Source organism: Periplaneta americana, chromosome 11 (genome assembly GCF_040183065.1).
Source record: "Periplaneta americana isolate PAMFEO1 chromosome 11, P.americana_PAMFEO1_priV1, whole genome shotgun sequence".
Lineage (NCBI taxonomy): Eukaryota > Metazoa > Arthropoda > Insecta > Blattodea > Blattidae > Periplaneta > Periplaneta americana.
The window spans coordinates 34,722,387-34,749,887 of record NC_091127.1 but is presented as its reverse complement, the minus strand read 5'-3'; the positions used below and the strand labels follow the sequence as shown (position 1 = coordinate 34,749,887).

Sequence of the window (27,501 nt, the reverse complement as noted above, 5' to 3'; positions counted from 1 at the left end):
ACAATTCGCCACAGATAGACAATTTGCCACACCGTCCATTATCCAAAAATGGTACCGTAACAATTTATTTAAATGTGAATTATTGGCAAATATGATAAGTTTCACGTTGTCCTTCGGTTCAAAACACAACAACCACCTTCCTCCTTGTACAGTCTTAGTGTATCTGTTGGCTGTAAGGTTCAGTTCGTCAATATTCCTTGGTTCAGGTGGTAGGTGTAGCTTCCTGGCACGGCGCACCGTTTTTTTAATACATGGTTTCTTCGATAGATTCACATTGGCTTCGCTTGCAATACGCTGTAACTCATTTTGAATAATGACAGACGTTGGTTCTCGAGAAGTCCCCGCCCTTGCCTTCATGTTCTCTACACATTCCTTTGCCTTAATCCTTCCCCAGTCTGCAGAATGATTCTTGTGTTCAGACGGTTCTTTGACGACACTGCTTCCATCTTCTGATAACGTGACTGTTGCATTACACCCACCACACATATCACAGCGCCAAACAACTTCATTCTTATTTTCTCTAAGTCTCGTGTACATGTAGCCAAGATATATTAATTTGTCAGAGCTTCTTTCTGATTTTGTGAAGCGAATTTCTTCCGCCATAATTCCTAATTAGTTTTGTCTTGTGTTACCATAGAAATATATCATAAATTGTTGCGTATCTGAGTATTGCCTTGAATTTTAATGTGTGGCTAATTGTCTTGATACGAATATCAGTTATGTTGCGAATTGTCTTTGATAGGAATTTCAATTATGTGGCGAATTGTCTTTGATAGGAATTTCAATTATGTGGCGAATTGTCTTTGATAGGAATTTCAATTATGTGGCGAGTTGTCTTTGAAAGGAATTTCAATTATGTGGCGAGTTGTCTTTGAAAGGAATTTCAATTATGTGGCGAGTTGTCTTTGATAGGAATTTCAATTATGTGGCGAGTTGTCTTTGAAAGGAATTTCAATTATGTGGCGAATTGTCTTTGATAGGAATTTCAATTATGTGGCGAGTTGTCTTTGAAAGGAATTTCAATTATGTGGCGAGTTGTCTTTGATAGGAATTTCAATTATGTGGCGAATTGTCTTTGATAGGAATTTCAATTGTGTGGCGAGTTGTCTTTGATAGGAATTTCAATTATGTGGCGAGTTGTCTTTGAAAGGAATTTCAATTATGTGGCGAGTTGTCTTTGATAGGAATTTCAATTATGTGGCGAATTGTCTTAGATAGGAATTTCAATTATGTGGCGAATTGTCTTTGATAGGAATTTCAATTATGTGGCGAATTGTCTTTGATAGGAATTTCAATTATGTGGCGAATTGTCTTTGATAGGAATTTCAATCATGTGGCGAGTTGTCTTTGAAAGGAATTTCAATCATGTGGCGAATTGTCTTTGATAGGAATTTCAATTATGTGGCGAGTTGTCTTTGATAGGAATTTCAATTATGTGGCGAGTTGTCTTTGATAGGAATTTCAATTATGTGGCGAATTGTCTTTGATAGGAATTTCAATTATGTGGCGAGTTGTCTTTGAAAGGAATTTCAATTATGTGGCGAGTTGTCTTTGGTAGGAATTTCAATTATGTGGCGAATTGTCTTTGATAGGAATTTCAATTGTGTGGCGAGTTGTCTTTGAAAGGAATTTCAATTATGTGGCGAATTGTCTTTGATAGGAATTTCAATTATGTGGCGAGTTGTCTTTGATAGGAATTTCAATTATGTGGCGAATTGTCTTTGATAGGAATTTCAATTATGTGGCGAGTTGTCTTTGAAAGGAATTTCAATTATGTGGCGAATTGTCTTTGATAGGAATTTCAATTATGTGGCGAGTTGTCTTTGATAGGAATTTCAATTATGTGGCGAGTTGTCTTTGATAGGAATTTCAATTATGTGGCGAATTGTCTTTGATAGGAATTTCAATTATGTGGCGAATTGTCTTTGATAGGAATTTCAATTATGTGGCAAGTTGTCTTTGAAAGGAATTTCAATTATGTGGCGAATTGTCTTTGATAGGAATTTCAATTATGTGGCGAATTATCTTTGATAGGAATTTCAATTATGTGGCGAATTATCTTTGATAGGAATTTCAATTATGTGGCGAGTTGCCTCTGTGGCCAATTTTCTGCGGCCAGTTGTCCCCAACCCTTATCATGTAAGTAAAAGTGTAAACGAGTTTTCACTCATTCACAAATCAACAATTCGCATAACGAGTTTGCATGATTAATTATAAACACACAACAAAGAGATGCTCTTGTATAAGTAAGTGAACGCTAGTAATATTTCAGAATGTTTTTAATGTTTTAAGTGGTAGAGGGCTGGCCTTGCATTCGGGAGGTCCGGGGTTCGATCCCAGGGGCCGGCAATCCTAACTGAGGTTTTTCATGGTTTCCTCAGTCATTTCCAGGCAAATGCCGGGATTGTATCTCTTGAAAGTCCGGCCATGGACAGCGATCCTTCCCTTAATCCTTTCATATGTGTGAGTGAATGCTGTGTAATGTCTTAAATGTTTGTGTTGTATCGGAGGTGGCCCTGGCATTGAGCTGATCCCTCATCCGGGGAGGCCCTCCATGTCCTTGTGTGGTCAAAAAAGTATGTATGTGATCCACAGTTTAATTCCTCTCCCGACAGGTCGCGGCTCTGTAAGGCCCGTGGGCGTGGGAAAGAAAGAAAGAAAGAAAGGAAGAAAGAAAGAAAGAAAGAAAGAAAGGAAGGAAGAAAGGAAGAAAGGAAGGAAGAAAGAAAGAAAGAAAGAAAGAAAGAAAGAACTTAATTTTAACATTTACATCTAGTATTGATCAATTTCTACTTTATTACATTAAATCTCTTAATTAAGGTTAATATATTAGAAATTGTATCTCATGATGTTGCAAGTATAAAGGATTTATTCCTTGAATATTGTATGATAAGTCATTGACTGAAAAAAAAAATTCATTGGTATTGCTGTTGTGTATTAAACTGAGAAACAACCAGAAAACAAATTGTCGATAGTACTGGATGGCAGACCGAGCAGGAATATTAACTATCCTTCATAGGCACTGAGGGAGACCAATTGCCTTGTATTTGACCTGTGTATCTTACAGTAATTTCAAGCCTTGGATCTTAGCGAACGCACACAGCGTGAGAAATTTAAGGATAACTCTTAATAATATCATTGACATAAGGATATAGTGCCACTTAAAGAAATTTATAATAGGCGCACTGCAATTATTATATCGCATTGCAGCCCGCGACAACTGGCGGCCATTTTGGCATGGGCGAAAATTTCCAGGAAGTATATCTCGCGACTGAGATGTGTTAGCACGCTCATTTTGATTTCAATCGAAATATCTCGTCTAGATCTGTCGATTTAAGCTAGCGAATATCGGCGAATATCGAACTTCACCTTACTCGACAAACTTGAACAGAACATAGCGCCTGTAATGCACGATACTAATGGGAATTCACTTGTGAACAGACCGCTGTGCCGTGCATCTCTAGATAACAGTCTGTTATGGTTACCGCACGGATAACGATGTTACTCGTAATGCATAATTTAGATGTGAGTCGACCGCCATGCAGAATGGATGTGACCCGAAGGGTTTTTTAGGAGTTTTTCAGGTGGATATGTGCGCTGTAGTGCTATTCCAACTGCCATAATAAACATGAGTTTCATGATTCTATGTCGTTTATGGATGTCTGATCCCTACACTACCTTATTAGTACACACATTCTTCCCTTTAATTTACATATTTTAAAATTTCAAACCACGCCCCCTAATTCTCATAAAAAAGAAACTAGTCACGACTTATGCCTCAGCTCTCGTTTTTTCGTAAACGAATATGTAAATTTTTGTGATACAGGTCTAAGACTTCTACCCTTCATCTTTCACGGTCTCTGCAGCTCATCTCTGGAACTCTCTACCACAACATGCCAGAGACTGTCGGACATTGTCTAGTTTCAAAAATAAATTAAAATTGCACTTTTTCAATTCAGATTCCTTTCAGTTATAAGCCCTTTTCTCTGCGATAGTTTTGTAAAAATATAGGCTATATATTTCTTTCCTTCCTTTCCCCTTTTTTGTTCTCTTTATCAGCCGATGAATTTATTAGCATAGCCATTTTATTGTGAATTTTATTTAATATTCGTATTTCTTTTCTTTTTTATTACTATTTTATTACATCCATTTTGTTATATTCCACCTTACGTTTTCCATATTAACCATTTGTACTAAATGAGTTGCTTTTACTATATTCCAATGTATTTTACTTTATTTTTTTCTATTATGGTACTATTTTCATGCTGTTTAGTGTCGATTTTATTATGCTATTATTATTATTTTTTTGTAATATGTTAATATTCTGTTTTTTAACTTTTTGTTAAATTTTAACTGCTTGTATACTTTGTGACCTGGTAGAGTGTAAGAGAAGGCCCTATGGCCTTAACTCTGCCAGTATAAATAAAGAATTATTATTATTATTATTATTATTATTATTATTATTATTATTATTATTAAGACTAATGGCGATGTTCAGCGAGGTGCGAGAATTTTGCAGTATCTTCCAGCACTTAGGAATATTTGTTCTCGTTTCCATCATCAAGGAAAGTAAGAAAAAGGGATTCAATGTATTGGTTCTGTTATCAAAAGCTATCCTCTTGTATCGTATTCTATTTCAATCCTGAAGCATAATTCCTGATGGAGCTTCTTACATAGAGGTTGCCTTTCTTTATCTTCTTTGATAGTGGAGACGAGAGGTAGCTAAAACATTCTGCAAAATCGTAAATACTCGTATTTCGCGTGACGTGTAATTTAATAGGGTCTATTATGTAAATTTACAGAGTGTCATTTTGGAATTTGAATTATTGTTCTCTGAATACAACCATTATGTTCTAAATTCCATCTTTATATTCGTTGAGTTAATATTATGTAATCAAGTTTAATACCCACATTTCCTTTTCATCATGTTTCAGGTATGAATGAGGTTTAATGGGTGCAACCATGGAAACCTGGCACCCAAATCCCCGTGCTCAACCTTTTATACCGAAACGTGGGATATACAGCTCTCAATCTCTGACAGCTCGTCCACTGGGGAGAAGAAGAGTTCTGACCAAAATATTTCAGGTATAGTCATGCAATTCCCAGTTCAGTAACACATCTCATCGCTCGGTGATGAAACATGCTTCATCTCAATGTAAATAATGGCAGAAGAAAACTAAGATACCTTCATAAAATCTGTTTCTTCTTTATGAAAATATAGCCTTTTACACACCCAATATAGTTTACTCTGAATGAATAGAAATAATTATATACCTGAGCTAAACAAAAAGCAAATATGTTTCGCCAGTGTACGAAACCACTTCTTGGCAGATACAGTATGTAGATAAAAGTACTCGTCCACGGTGCAACTGAAAATATTGCATGCAATGTCAAGTTGCGCAGGAAAAGTTGAGTTGCACAGGAATAGTGGAGTTGCACAATGTAAACAACCGTGCAACTTGAAATATTCCATATGCCACTCGCTTCTTGCGAAATTTTTAAGTTGTGCACAACTTCAAAACTGGTGTCGTGTGCACAGTGAAATGGACAGAATTGCGTTACCTGAAAGTGGCTTGAAAGTTTAGCTTCAACGTTGCTCAACATCATCATCTCAATGAGGTGGATTCTACACATATTTGATGAATGAAATGAGTTTGATCAAGATATTGTTATTCTTGATTTATTTTAAACAATAGATACATGTTAAATCTAGCTTCATGTTTTCGGCAATTATAAAGTAATACATATCGTAGCATACTGTATACATGGCCGAGAAAGCTGAATGGACACGACATATCACAGACATGCTGATTTCTTATAAAGTCCAAATAATGTTTATGAAAATATGAGTAGTGGACTACAACAATAAATAAAAATAGAGAAATTCTATTAACAAAATTGTACTTGACATTAATAAGTTGGCAGGACGTGTCGACGGACCAGTTCAAGAGAGAAACAACTAAAAAATCTAAAGCTTTGAGAAACTTGAATTTTAAAGTTTCATGTTGCTGTGTAAAATCCAAGAATTATTGAAATTATTCCAAATTCTGTTAATGATGTTTTATATATATAGTAGGTATAAGTTTCTAATTATAGTAATGTTAATTGGATTTCAACACGTACATGAAGCATTGAAATGCTGTTTCTCAAATGTTTAAATTTTGAGTTGTTTCCCTTTTGAGCTGGCCTCCTTTAAAACTAAATACGTAGTTTCTAACACCTCTATGTTATACGTGACATAATGCACTTTAGTATAGAAAACAGAAGCATTAGTCACTGTCACTTAAAGGACAATTTAGGTTCGTTACATTGATGACAAATTACAAATATATTTCCATATACATTCCGTTACTGCATGAAGAGTTATCCCTATTAGTTGTTACAAGTCTCAATGTTACTAAAAGACGTTCTATATTTTGTGATATGGACTATCTCTTTAATGATTCAGAGGTGAGTTCATTTCGGGTCTAAGATATTTCGTGACCGGAAATTTCGTCACTGTTATAGTTTGTCATCAATTTTTCGTCATTAGTTTTTTGGTCATAAAATACATTTTGTCATCATGTTTTTTGTCACTGAGGAGATTTTATCATCGAACGTATTTCGTCATCATATACATTTTGTGACCATTTTCTTTTATACTGTGGGGCTTTCGTCACCAAAATAATACAAAAAATTATATGTAAGCTGTTTTTATTATGAGTCCAAAACTATCACTGTATAATAAATTATTTTAGTGATCTGTATTAACATGGATTTTGAATTGCATACATTCATCCTGTTTTTATGAAGTTTCAACCAAAGTTCCCACTGAAGTTGTGCTCTGTAGGTTCTTTTATAATGGTTTTCTTATCTGAGGAAATAGTCATCAATTAATTACAAATGTCACGCTGATAACATCTCCATAAAACCCGGTCTTCGTAACTTTGTGTTTTGTATACATATGTCCATTATATGTCGATTAACTTATCTCTTGATCTATTACTTTTTACGAATTGCAATAATTCCGCCATACCTTAACTTGAAGATTTTGAAACTAATGAATCCTTTAACTTGAAGATTTCGAATCCAAAAAAATCAATGTATCCAAACGAAATGAACGATATGAACACAATGAATCCTGTAACTTGAAGATTTCGAAACCAAAAAATGAATGTATCCTTGGAAACGAAATGAACAATGAAGTAGGAAATTTTATATTACGTATCATTTTATATAGGTATCATCAAGGGAAGCGATACGAAAGGGGAAAAAATTGTGGTGACGAATAGTGATGAAGAAATTAAATTGGTGACAAAATATGGTGGTGACAAAAGTGATTTAGTGACAAAACCGAATCGGCGACAAAATGTTGTAGTGACAAAATGTAATATGTGACGAAATCACCGGGTGACGAAAAATCGGTGACGAAAATTCCCGATCCCGTTCAATTCCTCTTGGGCTGATTACCTGGTTGGATTTTTTCGAAACTTTCCCAAAATTTAAGGTGAATTTCAGGTAATCATATAAGTCCTCGTCCTCATTTTGCCAAATATCGTCTCGCTGACACCACTTTCATTGACTCTAGATAACCTAGTAGTTGATAAATCGTTGTTAAGTAGCCGATAAAAATGACAGGTAGTTGATCTATACTACACATAGAGAGTAGTGGGTACAGTGAGACACAAAATATTAAGACATATGTATGCAAGTGATAATTCAAGTATTTTTAAAATCAAGTACAATAGAAATAGACATTAAAACATAGAGTACAATAATACATAAACAAAAATGTTAATAGATAAAGGACATAATATACAATACGTGTTTGTCAAAAAAATGCAAATGTCTCACTGTTCCCATTCAGGAGGGTACAGTGAGACACCACAGTGTCTATTAACGGACATTGAAATGATTTACATTTATTTCAAAAGAAAGGAAAGTTTGCTGTTTCTTTATATTGACATGTTCTGTAGGCTTATTTAGAATCATTTTGATGTCTGACTTTGAAACCATTGAAACATCTGAAACATTTGGAAAAGTGAATTTTCCATGACATTTCAAACTTTTGCGAAAAAATGAAATGAAATTTTGTGACAACAAAGCTTATAATTATAAGAATTTAATTTAATTCTTTATTATTTTTTAACATTTTCTTAAATTTTGTGAATAATTTTTTATTTATGAAATCATTAAAATATAATGTATCCATTATTTTAAGCTATAGTTCCTAAATTGGTTACTAGTATGTTCATTTTTAACGTTAGTTACTGGTAAATGTATTATAATTAGTCTACAGTTTGTTTTTGAAAATCATTGGTACATGGAACAGTGAGACGTCTCAGTGTAGGCTACCCTTCAATGGCATGTCTCACTGTTCCCTTTACGCATAGTTCGTTTAAAAATGGCGCCATCACTTCAAAATTAAAACAAGAAAGACGAAACTTTGCCAAACACAATCTCAAATACTATAGTATTAGGTAACAAAACATTCATACGTATATCTCATTTGTATATCCAATATAACCTTCAGTAAACACAAGCCAAAATTTTACTTCTAGAGTGAAAAATTACGAATTATTTTTTCATCACTCACCTTTATAACTAGAATAAAATCGAGTATGAAAATACTGTTACTTTACTCATGGAACATACAACTCCACTGTTACTAGCATCTCAACATCAAAATTTACCATCTAATAAAAAATGTCTTACCGTACCCACTTCTCCCCTACAATACAATATGGTAAAATAATATCTATGGTAGAATAGCATGTAATTGAAAGGAATCACGAAGTCCTATAGACACTTACAAGGAGAAGATATGCTCTGTATATCACCGAATGGAATAAGATTGTGTGAGATGAAGTACAAGACGTACTGTTTAAAGTCATACCTGGTATGGGTGGCCAATGACCCCTCGTTTTGGAAATATTGGCTATTGTTTGTGACATACTTCCGTTAGGTGCCTAATAGGGAAGCATTAGCCTGTGTAACAGAGTAGCCCATATGGTTGGATGCTGAGTTGTTATCCAGGCAAACTAAGTTCGAATCTTAACTGGTTCTATATTTTTTTCTTTTAATAATGATTAATATTGTGATCACAGTTATCTACTTACATACCTATATCATATTTCTCAATGTATTGAATGCTTCATCATGTCTTAAACAAATTACTAATTAACTAACATTGTATTGTAAAGGATAAACAATTAAATACTGCTCACGTAGGAAGGTAAGATGTGTCACCGGTGTCTGTTGTATTTCTGTAGCAGCTATTTCATTTCATTTTGTACCCGATTCATGTCATAAAAACACACAAAACATACATATTTCCTGCACCATGCGCAGCAAATGAAAGAAGGTTGTCCACAGTCACACACATTTTTCCGCACTTCTGCTGCGAAACAGACATCCTTCACATTCACAAACACTTCTCGTTCGTTTATCAATTTTGATGCATACCACGCATATTTCAACATGGCTTTGAATATAGGAACTGAGAGCTGAAAGTGAATTAAAATAATAATAATAATAATAATAATAATAATAATAATGATAATGATAATAATAATATCAAGCTTTAAAAAGTGAGAAGGCATTAGGATTCGAACTCCGGTTGCCTGGATAACAACTCAGCATCCAACCACATGAGCTACGCCCTTACACAGTCTACTGCTTCCCAATTAGGCACCTAACGGAAGTATGTCATAAACAATAGCCAATATTTCCAAAACAAGGGGTCATTGGCCACCCATACCAGGTATGACTTTAAACAGTATGTCTTGTACTTTCATGTCACAAAATCTGATTTAATTCAGTGATATACAGAGCGTGTCCTCTCCTTGTTAGTGGCATATTCAAGTCAGTTGAGTGGCTCTAAATTGGTTGAATATTTGAGACTAAAAGCGTAGAATCCACAAACTATAAAACACACTAAAGTGGTTTGTACACAATCCAAATAACACGAGTTATATGAAGCTTATCCGCACCGCAGAAGGGATAATAAAAGCAGCTTGAATCTGTTGCAGGGCCTGCTGGTCGTGGTGTTACTCATAACAATCGGCATCAATGTAATGTTCATACTGGACACGAGCCGACGCCTCCACGAAGAGATTCCCACAACAGGTACTTGTCAAGTAATTACACCCCTCCGCAAGACAAAGTCTGTTTGTAGTGCATATTCAATTACACACCTCCAAGAGACTCAAGTGTCCAGTACAAATTGCGTTGTAGCATGATAACGCAGCCTTTGTTGCCTACCCAGGCGGACCGTTAATTGTGCGGATTTACATAAGAGGAAACCATCCACCATCCACTTGGAGCTGGGAGCATTGCGTCCAAAGTTAACTCTTTGTTTTAAATCATGAGTACAGTATGCACAGCAACAATGGAGCTCTTGTTTGGACCGATGCGATGTAGCGAGCTTCTTATTGTGCTCAGATCATGGGGATGAATAGGCTTCTGCATGAACCCCAAAGTGTAGGAACTGATTTAGCATGTTTGACTGGATGGTTTGTGAATAGAATGAGCATTGAAAGTTGAATTACAGAAATAGCAGACCAATTAATTGATGTATCAGCAAGTGAACGGGTACAGTAATAACTATGACTGTTCATAGACTGACGATTGATAAGTTGAATTATAAAAATAGTATGTTTGACTGGATGGTTTGTGAATAGACTGAGCATTGAAAGTTGAATTACAGAAATAGGAGACCAATTAATTGATGAAGTAATAGATGTATCAACAAGTGAACGGATACAGTAATAACTATGACTGTTCATAGACTGACGATTGATAAGTTGAATTATAAAAATAGTATGTTTGACTGGATGGTTTGTGAATAGACTGAGCATTGATAGGTTGAATTACAGAAATAGAAGACCAATTAATTGAAGTAATAGATGTATCAACAAGTGAATGGATACATTAATAACTATGACTGTTAATAAAGTGACGATTGATAAGTTGAATTATACAAATAGGTGATTGATTAATTAATTGATTAAATTAATCGCTCCTTTCCAGAAGGACCATAGTTCAGAATGGTAAATTTGAGAAAAGCTGATAAAACTGTTCTGTGTTGCCCATATTTAATAAATGACTTTATTATCATTATGATGGCTAGGTTTCGAAACCTCGGATCCAATAGAGCAGTTCAGTTGGAAATCCGCATAACGGCGTACTGAGTATAGTGGTAAAGCGTACAGTGGGAGGGGGTACTGTAGAATGAATTCCAACAAATGCGCCAAGAAAAACGCTCTGGATTTGAAGGTTTTGGTGAATAATTTGGTTTTCATAGAAACCTGTTTTCAAACTATGTCTGAAACTATTAAACGGTTAGAAAAGTCAGAGCAAGAGATGCCGAAAGCCATCAAATTAATTGAGGAAATAACACAGAGAATTAATGAGACACCAAGTACACCGGTTACTGAACGTGTAAAACTGAAGTGCAAATCAATTTTATGTAAAAATAACGTATATGGAACATTATGCAATAGAAACAGGAAATTAGTGGGTATGAAGCCACCCGAGAATAAAGGACTGTCTCTTAGAGACAGCAATGATGATAGGTTTTTTTCATTTTTCACGTCATTGCAACGTAGAGCGCAGCTTTACACAGTAAAAACTGTGTTTGGGAGATAACCGAAAAAGATTTACGTTTGAGACACTGAAAATGTATCTTGTAGTACATTGCAATTCGGTACTGTAACTGTACTTCCTAAAGACGACCTATAATAAATGAAGAAATTAAAATTGCTACATGTTTATTTCCACCATTAACACTGTGTATAATTAAACACAAATGCTTATAAAAGACAGGAGTAAAAATGATTTTCACATTCTTTTGACATTGTCATTGTGTAATGTATGTATATTTACTTTCAGAATATACATATGTGTGTGTTTCCCCATACTACCGTACTCTACTCCAAATAGCAACGTTGTTACCTCAGCACATCTCTACTTCTCAATATCTGCAGCGAGTCAACAACCTATAGTACATGCACAGTAAACTTATTGTATCGGGTCCCAAGTCTCGAAGCTTGGTGATGACACTGATGTGATAATAATATATCCACATAACATAGAAATGACAATCAAAAATCATTTCCTTCTTATGTTATAAGTATCTAAAATTCTGGAATTAAGCCCATTTGGAAAAAATGCAACTTTTTTTAATATGTTTACAACAACTCGACACATAACCATAATACAAATTACATATACGGGGAACCATAAGTAATGTCAATAATTTCAGGGGGTTATTCATTGAGGGTAATCGAAACAAAAAAGTGTAATAGAATTTTACTCACTTTTGCTTCCTTTTCGAGATAAAAATTGTTTTATATGCAACATTTCGTAGAGTGTTTTGAGAAAGCAATTGATTTAATTCCAAATATTCTCAGTCAATTTAAGAGAACAGTGTATTATGACAACAAATGAATGAAAGAATTTTATTATTATTTTTTTTTTTTTCCTTTAGGTATGCAGAAATTTGATCCGAGCAAATGTAACATTGTAAAATTCCTTTAGGGAATAATCGAATTCTTTTCTTCAGGAGATGGAGGGGGTCTTATTGACGGGGAGAGCAGGAGGAACAGTCTGAGGCTGCAGGAGAGCCAACCCAAGTCCCTCGCTATCGAAGTCGTGTCCAGCCAGTCAAAAGTGTCCGTGTCGGTCGATGGTGCAACGGTAAGTCGCTTAAAGGGAAGCGATTGTTACCCAAATTCTAAATTTTCAGTATTTCTTTTGTTATAAAGTTAACTACATTAACAAGTTGCCTCTTGGGAGAAAAGTTAAAAAAAATGGCATTTATATTAAGACAAATTCAATTAATTTCTTTCTTACCTCACTTATCTTCCTAAATCAGGGATGGGCATAATGTCCCGCTTACACTGTGAGCACTGCCCGCGCGTGAACATTTTATGCCCATGCCTGCCCTAAATATTAATTTCTTCGATGACTTATTTATATTAGTATTTTATTTATTTTTATTACATCATTTCATTGTTTATTTTTCATTCACTTCTTCAATTTACTTATTTCTTTGATGGGTCATTTGCAAAATTTGTATAACAAATGGACGATTGAGAACGTCAAAATTAAAGTACTATTTAGTGCATATTCTGCATGTATTAATGTAGTGCAATGTCTCTGCCATAGTAATCAGCCACTGTACATTCACCTTGCCTTACAGCACTGCTTTGAATTATGTAACAGACATGACACGGAGTAACAGATCTGACAGGTAACAGACATGACAAAGCAAACACAAGCATGTGCTAACCTAACATTTTTTTGCTTAAAAATCTTCAAAATAGCAACTTAACTACTGCACACGTGCACTATTATGTCCTCTTGATCTTGACTTTATATATTTTTATTTGTGGAAAACACAACACAAACAGATCTGACAGAGTAAAAATGCACGCTTAGACTAAAACATAAAGAAGAGTATGACACACAATCTCGCCAAATCAAAATGGGTGAATATAGCAGTATAATCAAAATGACTCTTTGTGCATCATCTTGGCTTGTGCTGACATCTGTGGGATTTCTTTTTCAACTGTGTGTCCATAGGAACAGACTAGTGTAACAGACCTGACTAACTTACTGGACTAAAGTAATTATGCAATCATATTTAAGGAAATATAAACTCAGACATAAATGAGTAAGTTTTGATAACATTAAATGTTTCTTTAATTTTTTTCTCAATTACATTATTAAACAAACCTTTATCTGGACATAATGATGCTCCATTTTTAAAAACTTAATTAGTATGGACACAGCATTTTAGCTGTTACTATGAGAATTTTATCTTATTCTCGTGAAATACTTCACATGAAGGAAATAATTCTTGTGACGTTTACTACATTAGTATTGAAACTATCACTGTTAGAAATTTATAACTCTATCGTTATAAATGCAATAATGGGAAGGGTAAGAATTGATGGACGTCATTTATTATACAAATTCTGAAAATGACCCAATATTTTCTATCCTTATTTATTTGTTATTGACGTCAGAACAACTTTATTGGAGGTACAAACGGGAAAAAGTCATAGAACAGAACAGAAAACAGTGACGTCATGCACTGATAACTTAACAGGACATCCGCAGTAGTGTTACTGTCGAACTCTGTGAGAGAAGGCCGTGAAGTTACTGTACGTACTGAAGAAAACATAGGGCGAATTCGTGTCATAAGAGAGGATTATCGACGAAACCAAATTGAAAGGTAGGACCAGTCCCTCTCATACGAGGGCAGAAACACAAGTTGGTCAATAACTACAGTATAAATAATTACAACACACACATATATACAGTTTATTACTTGCATACCCTTTGACACGGAAAATGGTCGCTCTCCTGTCGCGTTGATTTGTCTAATTGTGTCGTTCAGCTTAGCCCTCGATGTACACTGGGAAATATTAAGCATCTAGGTCCGAGGATGAAATCAAGTCCTAGCAGCGATGTATTTGCATGTCACGAAACGACATATTTCCTGCGAAGCCTTTATGGTTTAGCGATAGAGCTCTTTCTTCTCGTTACAAAGACAGGGCTTCGAATCTCTCTATGTAAAACACACGCATGTAAACACAGGGCTCACGATGATTCCCGAGCTATTCCGATTTGGGATCAATTTCCTTGTCAAAGGGTGTACAATTATCACATACCACCAATCAGTAATGTACAACAGGGTATTACTCAAATATTAGTATCATTTAATCCTCATAACCCCTATTTAAAATTAAATAAAAGGAGAAGTTTTAGACTATTAACTTATTTTCATGCACATTCGTACGCTTTACTTCTTATAACTTATGATAAGAGATATACGCATCTGCAAGTACTTGTTTTGTACACTCTCCTTGCATCCCGTGCATAGCATAAATTAATAAAATAATAACCTTAAAAAATAAAGACGTTGTCATACAATAAATAGGATTTAAAATACTGTGACTTTTTATTTGTTTTATTATCATCAATACAATTATTATTATTATCATTATTATTATTATCATTATTATTATTATTATTATCATTATTATTATTGTTGCTATTATTATCACTATTATTTCCGTTATTTATTTTTATTTGTATCTGAATTTATTTATACTGAAAATATTTGACCGTTGTTTATAGTTTATGTTTTGATACATTGCTTGAGGATTTATTATTTATTATATTGCTTTTTGTGATTTACTTATACATAATAAAATTATATCCATTTTTTCTTTGTACATTTATTTTATTTTCCATGTACATTTTACTCGTTCTTTCTTTCATTTTATTCTTCACTTTTGTTTGTTTGTTTACATGCAGTCCCTATTTTTTTAATATGTTTTGATTGATGTTTCACCCCTTATATACCTACATTCGCTATTGAAGTAGTGTATACTTTCTGTTTGCCCATTTTAAGTTTTTGCTTGGGTTTTATATAGATATATATATATATATATATAAGTTATTACTCCATTGTTTATTTGAATATTTTTGTTTATCATATTATATTGTTTTTGTGTATATATGTCTTTATAAACTTATTTTTTATTTATACGTTTTTATTCATTTCATTCTTTGTTCTTTCTTTATGTATATATTCTGTGCTTATTTTATTGCTTATTTTGTTCCTTTGTTTAGACATTTGTTCTGTCCTTATACAAATGCTTACTTTTATTTCTTTGCTTCCTGTTTCATTGCTTATTTTTCTTTGTTTGTTGATATGTTCTGTTCTTTTATTCCTTATTATATTCGTTTCTTTATGATTTTTTGTGTGCTTATGAATGCTCAATTTTGCTTCTTTTTCTCTGTTTACTTGATTGCCTATTTTTGTTGCTTTATTTATGTTACGTTCTTATTTCATTTCTTAGTCCTATTTGTTCCTTTATTAAATAAACAAATATATTTTGTGAATATTTTATTGTTTATTTTTGTTTTCTATTCATATATTTGTTCAGTGCCTATTTTATTACTTATTTTGTTCCTTTGTTTATATATTTGTTCTGTGGTTATTTGATTCCTTATTTTTGTTCCTTTGCTATTGTATTTATTTTATATTATGTTACATGATTATGAACCATTATGTTATAAGTGTATTTTTTCCTTATTTTGTCCCTTATTCTTGTCTTTATATACATATACTCTGTGCATATACATTTTGTCTTCAATCTATTTTTATCCTTTTTTGGATTCATTCCGTTCTCTGTACATGTGTTGTCCATTTCTGTTTTTTTATGTATTCGCTCTTTCATTTGAGTATTTATTCCTTTGTCTTGTTTACCTAATCTTGCATTGTTTGTTTATTTGCTCTCTATTTAATTTCGCTATTTATCTTTATTATTAAGAAATTGTTTATTTTCTTATGCCTGAGTATATTGTTGTGTGCGGAAAAGACTCAAGAGTAAAGATGGATGGAAAATTATTCCACATTTATGCCATGTTCTTTATTGTTTTGGTATCTTTCGCTGCAGTTGGTTACTGTTTCAACTGATGACTTACAATTTTAAAGTGAATAATGAAGTTATATGTTAATCTCGGTTTTTTTATATTATTTTGTAAATTTTAATATTAAAAATATTTAATATTATACAGTTACTAAATTTAAAGCTTAAAATCCGGTACACGAATAACTTTAGAACAGTGAATTGAGACGAGAGAAATTTAATGTTAGTGTAGCTTGCTAGATCCTGGAGGACGGCGAGGAGCACAAGGGGCGGGGCATCCACGTGATGGTGCTGAACCAGGCGAGTGGCAGCGTGATGGCCCAGCGCACGTTCGACACGTACTCCCCGCACGAGGACGAGGCCATGGCGCTCTTCCTCAACATGGTGTCCGACGGCAGGATCATCATATTCGCCATCAAGGTGAGGAACGCCGCTGTCAGCATTATTACTACTCTCTTTCCAGCTAAAGATTGAAGTAAATGTAAATAAATGCACGTGGCATAATGGTTTCTGATTGGGTATTGGACGCATAACGCCTCCAAACTCGTGCTTGTCATCTTCTTCCTCATATTAATATAGTTCCTTCTAAAATAATGGAATACGAGTGAATTAAACATGCTTATAAGAACACTTTCTTACGATTTAAACAACATGTTTATATTAGTAGTTTCAGACATTGCGTGTTAAATCATTGTAACGTGTATTATGGCAACGCGCATGCGTAATAGGCATTAAATCCCTCCCAAGGTGACTTGCAGCTTCACAGAGCACATCAGCACAGCTGGTATAACACAGTGCGAGATTCAGTGTTGCCAACCTCAAATAAATTTCTGTAGAATTAAAGAAATTCTCCACTCTTCAAAGAATAACATTTAATCACGAATCTACAGAAAATGAAAATCCACTATTCCCAGTAGAGAAATAATAAATATTAACCCTCTGTGAGCATTTTACGGGTTAGTTGAATGAATGTGTTGAAATGTGTGCAATATATCAGACGGTGGCTGCCCTGCGTGTTCACTTGCTGAAAATAATGCGCCCTGGTGGCTGCTTTGGTAGCTAGCTTGCGATTGCGGAGTAATACATTTCGGTTTTGTTTACGTCTACTTCAATCTTTAGTTGGAAATAGAGTAATGGGTGTTCATTTCAAAGTGTGTCATGACGTCACTGTTGATGAGTCAGCGATTTGAAGAGAGTTTTAGCTTTTGTGTCAGAGAAGTTGCCTATTAATCAAGGCGTTCAATCTGAACTTGAGAACGTGTACGGTATAACTTGAACGTCGGAGCAACAGATGGCGGTCTGTACGGTCTGTGTGCTACCATAACCTCTTTCGAACTGTGTTTTGCGCGGCCAAGTCGTACTCAGGGTATTTGCGTACGGCAACATTCCACAATACAAATCAAATGCTCCGTGTCCATTTTGACCGTCGAAGTTAATGTCAACAAATACGTAAGTAATCGTCTTAACCCTCTCCCCATATCCCGACAGTAAGAAAAAACTGACCTCAGTACATGTTTCTAAACAGTTCACATTCCTGCCACTACCGGCGTTACCGTACGTATCGGTAAGTACTCTTCTGAATGAACGCCGTACTTGCTAGGCAACTTCTCTGGCAGATAAGTAATACACCTCTGCGGAAGTGTAGGAAGATTGAATTCTCTAGGCTCATCGACTAGCCATGTGACGACATACAGCAAGCCATGACACACTTTGAACTGAACACCCAGTAGTGATGAGCGATAGTCCATAGTACTATCGAAACTATCGGTAGTCAAATTGTTTCTAGTACTATGGCTGGTTAAGAGCTAGTATATTGACTATTACACTTTTATTACATTATACTACTTTTGACCAATAAACGATACGAAAGGACGTCTTTCAACCTATCATGGCTGCTTATCGCACAATTTTATCGCGTCCCTACCATTGTTTAATTTTATCGCTTCCCTAGCATTTGTTTGTTTTTATCACTACCCTGACATTTGTTTCTTTGTTTGCCAACACTTCAAACTGCGCTCGTCTGGACGTCAAAAAACAGAAAATTACAAACCACTCCAGTCGATGCACAGCAGTTTCAAATATGACTCGTATTGACATTCAAGAACATCTTCCCTGAAACCCTATTTACAAATATATGAAGAGCACCATTCGGAAATCCTGAATAAGTTGAGGAATACACCATGTACATCAACGAGTTCCACTTCTTTTACGCACACGTCCAATATAACACCAACTGAACCACCAACCACTAAAACATTCAAATTTGAAAATTGTATTTTCAATAATTGTCCCTTTTAAAATTATTCATGTTTATTTTTTCTTTCATCATCCTTAATTACAGTTTTTCTTGTTTATTTCATCATCACAAATTAAAACTTTTGTAACACTTCTTTATATTATTTAGGTTATGTTATAGCTTCTGCTATATGATATTATGGATAGGCACGTATCAGAAATTGTTTAATACTAAGATTTATTGAAAATCATCTGTCAAGTGACGTTGATTACTTTGACCCGGATAATAGAAGTGGAATGCCACTGTTTTAATAAAAATGAAACTGAATCAACAAAGCCTTCTTGACTAGTGCATATTTTTTTTACATTTTTTTTACACATTTGGTATAATATTATATATTTCACACTATACTAGGGCTACATAGTAACCGTCCACAGAGTTCAATGAAGATTCCACAGTTGGCACAGCTGATAACAAGAAAACAGCTACACACTACTGCCATCTGGCGTAATATTTGTAATGTTGAGATGGTACAATAATACATTTGAACATGTTAGGTATAATGAAATTCACAGAGTATATCAAGCTGATCCGCCAAAATTTCATGTCCTCACTACTTACTCATCCCAATCCATTGTTGAATACTCAAATCATCTAGCTCAATAGCAATTTCCATCCCCAATGATTTTCTCAAACACATTCCTTACACCTCAATATCAAACCAACACTGTCCACCTAACTTGTCTGCTGCTAGTAGACATTAGTTAAACAATTATCCAACTAATCATATGCTACCCTTCAGATTCATTATAAGGCAAGGGTCCTAAGTAAAGGACCTGGTACTTAACCACACACTGCTCATTTAAAAAAAAAAACATTTGAAGATAGTTGTAGTATTTTCGTAAGTCATTTAATATTTTATTGTATTGGAGTACTTCATTACTTCTAATCTTTATATACTTTCTTCTAATCGTGTAATAGTCAACGATTAAATCCCACTCGAGTTTTGATTTTCTCTAGATAAATCAAAACCTCTATTGAGATTACTGTTGATAATATATATATATATATATATATATATATATATATATATATATAAGAGAAGACTATTCATAATCTTATAAGGGAGCTGACTAGCTGAGCAAAACGATTCTTTGTCAGGAATCTATTCCGACGATTCAATCAGACATATTCGTTCACAACTCGTCCCAGTCTGTGATTCCAAGTATTGTTTTGAATCGTAAACGAACGACTCGTACGACTCTTCGTTTGTAACCAAGCATAGAATAAAAACGTTCTATATCTCTCACTAATTATGAAAAAAAATTAATAACAATGATTTTACAGTTAGCTATATATGAAAGTCATCGGAACTATAATAAAATTATGGAAGAGAACAGAAAATATCTGTTTAGATTTACATTCGCACCTCGATTTACTAGCTACCTTTGAGCAACAACCATATGATCGTTGGCAAAGAGTATATTCCGTCGATGCTGCTGCCACCTATAGGAAAATTACTTGAAAAGGCGCCAAAGCAGATAATTTCAAAATATCAGGTGTACAAGTTACGCAAAGGACATTTCTTGATTATTTCAGGATGAAGGCACTTTCCAGATGAAGCAACCTGCTCGAGATCTGTTGAAGAGGCTGGGCTCCAAGCGCGCCCAGGTCATCGGCTGGAGAGACATGTGGGCCATGGTGACGCAGAAAGGGGCCAAGATGTTTGGAGAGTCGTACAGCAAGAGCACCGAGTTCAACACCTGGGGAGCTCCCGTGGTTCTTAGAACTGAAGTTCCACTTATTTCAATTGAAGGTAATTAATATGTTTCCATTTAATAAGTTACAATTTTCTTGTTAAATTCATTTAAATGTGATATTTATTATTAAAATGTAAGGTAGGGTAGGCTAAAAATAGCCTCAGAAACTTATAAACAGTGTTTATGATTATTTCGTCGGGCAGTTTGAAGGTATTGAATCTAAGCCGCATCTGTGGCTCAGATGCTAGCGCGCTGATGTTCCATTCCAGGCCAGATCGTGATGGTAAAGCCTGTGTGATAATCTTGACTCACTGTGAAAAGAGAGAGAAAGGAGAAATATATCTTACTTCGTCTTTGTTGTTATGGCGTTGGAGGGGGTGGAGCGATGCCGGCCAAAGAGATCCAAAGAGATTGCATATAAATTACTAGTACGTCCAGTAATGGAATATGGTGCTGCATGTTGGGATCCTTACAGATTATAACATATTAAGACACTGGAAAAGATTAAAAAACGGGCTCTTAAGTGTTGTCGGAAAAATTCACCATTAAAATGGGACACACTCACGGACAGGAGAACGCGAATTCGATTATGCGCACTGTTCAAAACATACAGAGGTGAGCCTGCCTGGAGAGAAATAAAAAATAGGTTGCAGCCGCCAAATTACTCTTCAAGGAACGACCACTCATATAAATTGAGGGAAAGAAGGCAGAGGACGGACACTGGAAAGCTTTCTTTTCTAAATCGTACTATCAGGGACTGGAATGCTTTACCTGCAGACTTACAAAAGGCTTTACCAACAACCAAAAATGTATTTAAAAATAGGCTTAAGGACCTTACTAATAGACGGTAATTATACACAGTATTTAAAGGGTGTAAATGATATGTTGTTATTGAAGTGTTGTACCAGTGAAGAATTATGTTGTGTCAGTGAAGTGTGTTGTATCAGTGAAGAAGTATGTCGTGTCAGTGAAGTGTGCTGTGTAAGTGAAACGTGTTCCTGTCAATGAAGCTTTACAGTTTATATTGGCAGTGCATAGTATTTGAACAGTGAAATGTTTTTGAAGTGTTAGTGAAATCAGGATAGAATCAGTGAAATGTGTCGTAGTTTCAGTGCAGTGAGTGAGTTGACAGCGAAATGAAAGGTACTTGTGCAGATATGAACATATCATACTCGTGGGTATTAGTTCGATCTTAGTTTTAAGATACAAATTAGATTTATTTCAAATGTTATTTTAAGTGATCGTTTCATTTAATTTAGTACATTCCCTGTTGTTGTTGTTGTTTTTGTTATTATTATTATTATTATTATTATTAATTATTAGTTTTATTATTAATTGTATTTTTAATTAATACGTTTATTATTGTCATTATTGAGTGTAATTAGTTACCACTGCCACCGGGTATATACCCACTGCAGTGTGAATAAATACATACATACATACATACATCCAGTGGCGGAAGGGACTAGTTGATACATTCTGTAGCACAAAATGAAATAACAAAATATTTCTCTTCGTACTTTGTAGTTCCGTTACTGAGCTTGTCTTTCAAGAGACTGAGTTCCGGTAGCCTGTATAAAAACAAGATTTTGAAAGGAATCCTGAAAATTTACAACCCTCCTATAATCTCCATCCTCATTTGAAGGGACTTGGTTTTATTGCTACTGAAACAAGATAAACCAAAGCAGGTATACTTGTGCTGACAAAGCAGTCGTTGCAGAAGGTTTTTCTTGGGGTACTCCCATTTCCCATTATCGTTTCACGAACACACACTGCCTTCCCTCATTTCATCTGTCATTTTCAATGGAAAAAGTGAGCTTGTGTGATTTCTTCGGGGTAGTACGGATTTCCGATACTGACATAAGAAGAATTTAGGGCTTCGGACCACTGCGGCTTATCAGGCTACTCGTATGCGGATGGAACCCAGCTCTATCAGGGGATGAGGCAGGATGACTAACCTATTAGCATCGGCTCATCACAAAGGGCTTCGAGCTCCGGGCCTCTGGGGCTTGTTAGGCTCTATCAGGCGCTGAGGCAGGATGGTCTACCTGTCAGCATGAATGCCACCCAGGTACTTGTCGGACTTGGACAGTCATCAAATACAGAGTGATTCAAAAGTCTGGCTACAGAAAATCCGTTATTAGTACAGACAGTGAAAAATATAAAGAGGGGAAAAGTTGTTGGAAATACAGTAGAACCTCTATTATCCGTGGTAATGAAGGGGGTGGACCGGACGGTTAATCTCAAAAATCGGATAATCCGTACCATAACATATTTTCATGAATTAAGTACATATTACAGTTTTGTAATTTCCTCCGTAATGTTGTCTTTGACATGCTAGATAGTGGACCAGAAGTTCATTAATTTGTCAACGATGGGTTTATAAGGGCCAAGGAAATTTCTTGTGATGTTTTTTCGCGGAAACGTTGGAATTGTAGAGATCTCCTGTTGTAAATTTACATACTTTATACACTTTATCCTCGTTTTTCATTAAATCGCGCACAGAATTAACGCCAATCTCGTATTCTGATGCGGAATGAACCACGATTTCTCTTTTCCCAAAGCTCTCAATTTTTTGCATTTTTATTTCGACATTTAGCAGAATACTATTGACATCCGTGGAATATATTTTACATAGAAGATATAAAGTACGGGCACTCGAACAGTAGGGCAAGGACTGAATGCAGAACGGATTTGTTATAAAATGTGCGGAAGTGGGACCATTTCTTTGAAAGCAAGTAGTGACTATTTTACAAGTTGGGAAAAACACCTTCAGATAACTGTTCTTCCTGTATAAGGATAAAGGCTTTTAATTATACACTCTAGAAAAAATAGCTAATAATATAAAGTATAGTACATTTTTCTGCAGCAAAGAAAGAGAAAGTAAAGAGCGAGAGAAAGGCAGTCGGATAATCCGCCAATCGGTTAATAGGATGACGGATAATCGGGTTTGTACTGTATGTAGTTTTTAATCTAATAGGCCAAGTGAATAAAAACTAGTTATTGCTTAATCTAGCAAATTTTAAGTTCATACTACCGATTCTCTGAATAAAGTGAAGTTTATTCTTAAACTTATAAGCTATAACTAGAGCTGAATATTACTGAACAAAGTTTATACTAAGGCACGCAGATAAAACTTAAATTTTCCAGCAAGTGCTTTAAAAAGTGTGAATAAAGCCCAGTTAAAACTATTTAACTACAAGTTTAGTCTTACGAATTTTCAAGTGTGCCTCTGACCAGACTTAAAATCAGTTTGTGAGGCTACATCATATAGAATGGCTGCTTTCATGAATATTCGGACTCCTAAATTATACAGAGAACGTAAGTCAACGCACATAGTAGACTACCATGGTCTATTCAGATTCGAAGAAGAGAACGTTGAATGGCTGGCTGAGTATTTTCTGGGTGATATTATTATTACTACTAGTAATAAAATGTATGAATAAAATGGATAACTATTCTTAGCAATAATTAAAAATAAAAATTAATAGTATTAAAATATTACTAATATTATATTATGAATATGCATTACAAAATTATAATATAATTAATAAAAATTTATTATTACGAATGAATAAGAATCAGAGTAAAAATTTATTGACAATATACTAATAGGTTATAATTACCTGGTATTTTGTTGAAAACGGGATTTTCATCAGATGACAGCAAATCCAGTAATATTTTTTCCCAGTCCTTTAGAACCACTTTCTTATTTCCTGTAGCATTTTTATCCGTCTTCTTTTTCACTTCGGTCTTCATATTTTGTATCTTCTTCTTAAGTTGCTTTTCTGTGATGTCTTTACCAACATGTTTTAAGAATTCATTCCTCAATACAGACACTGATCTTTCTTTTTCATCTCTAATTTTGGGCAGTTGAGACTTGCTACAAAGTATCTTATGTTCTGCCAACAACATGACAAATTTCAATTGTGAATCATTAATTGACTCTTGAATTCTTTCTGTTTCTGTTTCTGACCCTGACATCCTGCAGTATTGTTCATTTGCTTGTAAACTACTGCCTTACATTCCCTCAACAACAATACTTTAGGCCTAGTAGTTATTAATAATATCAGACGTGTATACATCAATGCCATAATTAAACCAATTTATACGGATTTTTTTGCAGGTGTTCAGTTCAGCGGCAGCTAAAGCTTTAAATTTTCCAGCATTAACTTAGAAGTCTGATTTCAGTTTTATTCACACTTTTTCAAGCTAAAGCCAGTGCTTTATCGTAACACTTGATAGCTAGAGCTAGTACTAAAACTTAACACTTAAAGTTCTAACTTGATTTTTATTCACCTGGCCCAATGTGCTTGAATTTTCAACGCAGAATACACCGTTGAGGATGTACACTAGTACGACACACCTGCCAGTCCCAATGCTGCCTAATTAGTGGCTTTCCCACTAGTTCTACCGGATTTTAGATACTTTTAGCGTATCTGGTAAATTACGAAATGATGACAGTAATTAGCAGTGTTGCCAATACAAGTTCAGGAAAAAGCACCAGGCAAGAATGAAATTGTCCACACTTGTGGAGTAACGGTTAGCGTGTCTTGCCGCGAAACCAGGTGGCTCGGGTTCGAATCTCGGTCGGGGCAAGTTACCTGAGTGAGGTTTTTTCTAGGGTTTTCTCTCAACCCAATATGAGTAAATGCTGGGTAACTTTCGATGCTGGACCCCGGTCTCATTTCACCGGCATTATCACCTTAATCTCATTCAGACGCTAAATAACCTGAGCTGTTAATACAACGTCGTAAAATAACCTACTAAAAAAAAGAAGAATGAAATTCCTCTCAATACTTACGCTATCAATGTAAAGAGATATTTCTTTCACTGTGAGAAGTTACATAACCGGTAAACTCTGCATGTCAACTATTTTTCTCCGTTAAATAATACGTATCTAAAATTTGGTAAAACTAGCGAAAAAGTCACTAATTTGGCAGAATTGGGATTAGCTGCTGTGACACCCTAGTGAATGTCCTCAAAGGTGTATTCTACGTAGAAAATTCAAGAACATTAGATTGAAAACTATACATTTTCAACAACTTTCTCCTCTTTGCATTTTTCACTACCTGCAATAATAATAATGGAGTTTGTCTATGTTACCGGACTTTTGAACCTCCCTGTATGTATAGGGCGCACAATGAGCCAAGGCTATAAGCAAACTCTGAATCTAATAACTTAGGCTAATGATTACAATTTTCTCAGTCTGATAATGAACGCAGAATGTCTGCCACATTTAACCTTGCACTACCAATAAAATTAAGAGATCGTAGAGAAATGGAAAAACTAAAACACCATTACAAATATCTGGAGGGTCTTGTGATGTATTAGGGCTCTAAATCTAAATGCATTCATAAGGGTAATTATTAGGGATGAACAAAACTAACTGCTGCTCTCGCTCGCTACCAAAGCGTTTGTAATACTCACTAGACACACATACCCGTGAGTGGCAGGTAAGAAAAATGTCACAAATTGAATCGGCTAGCATCCGCCATTAAAGGGAGTGTTTGCGGCGCGAAATTCGAAAACAGTACCACAATACATTGATGTAGCCTGGCGATAGACACTGTTTTAAACATCTTTTACAAAGGATGAGTCATGATGAAATAAACATGAATGGCAGAGGCGCGCTATATTTATTAAAGTATTATAATAATTCATCTTTGGCGATATTCTAAAAAATAAATTAAATCACCCATATACTGTACACTCGGGATAAGTATGTGAAATATTGAATAATGGAAATGTCAACATTAATTTTCAGTATTACTAGTATTGTTTTAAGGACATAATAATGGATATTTACTGTAATATTTAAAGTGATCTATATTTCAGTCCTTTCATGCAAAGGAAAAGGAAGGTATATGGTGCTTTGAAAATATTTAGTGGTGAAATATGAGATCATGAAAATTCTGGAAACTGATTTAAAATATAATGAGATAAATTTTATCATAAAACAATCTATTCATTGTGTAGTTGACGACCACCAAGTTAGAGGTCAGTACAGAATTTTAATACAATTAGTAGCGGTAATAGTAGGTATAGGAGTAGTAGTAATAGTAGGCCTAGTAATAGTGGTAATAACAGACCTAGTAGTAGTGGTAATAAGAGGCCTAGCTAGGCCATCAGCTATATTTTCACTAATTTCTTTGCATTTAATACAACCAAAAACTAGAAGTACGTACTGTACAAAACGGAAATTACATGATTAATTAATTTATTGTGAAACAAAACAGTTTTATACAAATATAGTCTGAGGATTTTCTTATGCACTCTGCTATTATAATCCACTGTACTTAATATGATGACACCTAACCCTTACATACATTGTTGAAATCAACCTTATAAACCTGATTAATGTGTTTCTGGAAAAACTTTATCGAAGAAATATTCCGACATTTGGAACATTCTTCCAAATATTAAGATATGCATGCTTTCCTGAGTATCCTACAATAGTAGCTATGTTCGAACAATTATTTGCAACGCAGTATTTCACCATTTTCTTATTATTTCCCTTCAAGTGTACTTATATTTATTCTTACTCCTCAAATAAGCATGAACTGCTCGCACTCCCGGCGGAGCATCAACTCCCTTTAATGGCGGCCGAACAGAGGTTCAATTTTGTACGCGAAACTAGCGCCGTTGGTGTGTCTAGTTATACATTACAAGCTCTTTGCTCGCTACGTTCGTTGCATTTGTTTTTCGAGTCTCGTCTCGTCTCGTCTCGTCTCGTCTCGTCTCGTCTCGTCTCGTCTCGTCTCGTGCGCTTCGTGTTTCGCATTTGGTCGACGTGAAAAGATTTCGTAACTTTCAATAACTACTGTACATCTTTGAAGTAATTAACATTATAAATGTTTAAATGAGACAAAAAGACAAAACAGAACATTATCTTAGTTATCAAAATGTTCTGGTTCTATTATATGATATTACTTATGGTTAAATAAATAGAAAAAACAATTCTCAAATAAATTTGCATTTCTAAGAAACATAAAACATGACATTAATATCTTTTTACTTGAGATTGCACACTTGATCTCAAACATATGAAAAGAAAATTCCTAGCCTTTTAATA

General features: G+C 34.7%; 1 protein-coding gene across 1 annotated transcript in view; it reads left to right on the top strand.

Annotated features, from left to right (window-relative positions):
- LOC138708924 (protein O-linked-mannose beta-1,2-N-acetylglucosaminyltransferase 1-like) overlaps positions 1 to 27,501 on the top strand; it is a 400,514-nt gene that overhangs the window by 312,184 nt on the left and 60,829 nt on the right. The window contains exons 3-7 of the mRNA XM_069839284.1: positions 4,935 to 5,085; positions 10,011 to 10,107; positions 12,545 to 12,678; positions 16,671 to 16,850; positions 20,266 to 20,482. Coding sequence (XP_069695385.1) covers positions 4,951 to 5,085; positions 10,011 to 10,107; positions 12,545 to 12,678; positions 16,671 to 16,850; positions 20,266 to 20,482 — 763 coding nt within the window. The 5' untranslated portion in view covers positions 4,935 to 4,950. The remainder of the gene's footprint in view (positions 1 to 4,934; positions 5,086 to 10,010; positions 10,108 to 12,544; positions 12,679 to 16,670; positions 16,851 to 20,265; positions 20,483 to 27,501) is intronic.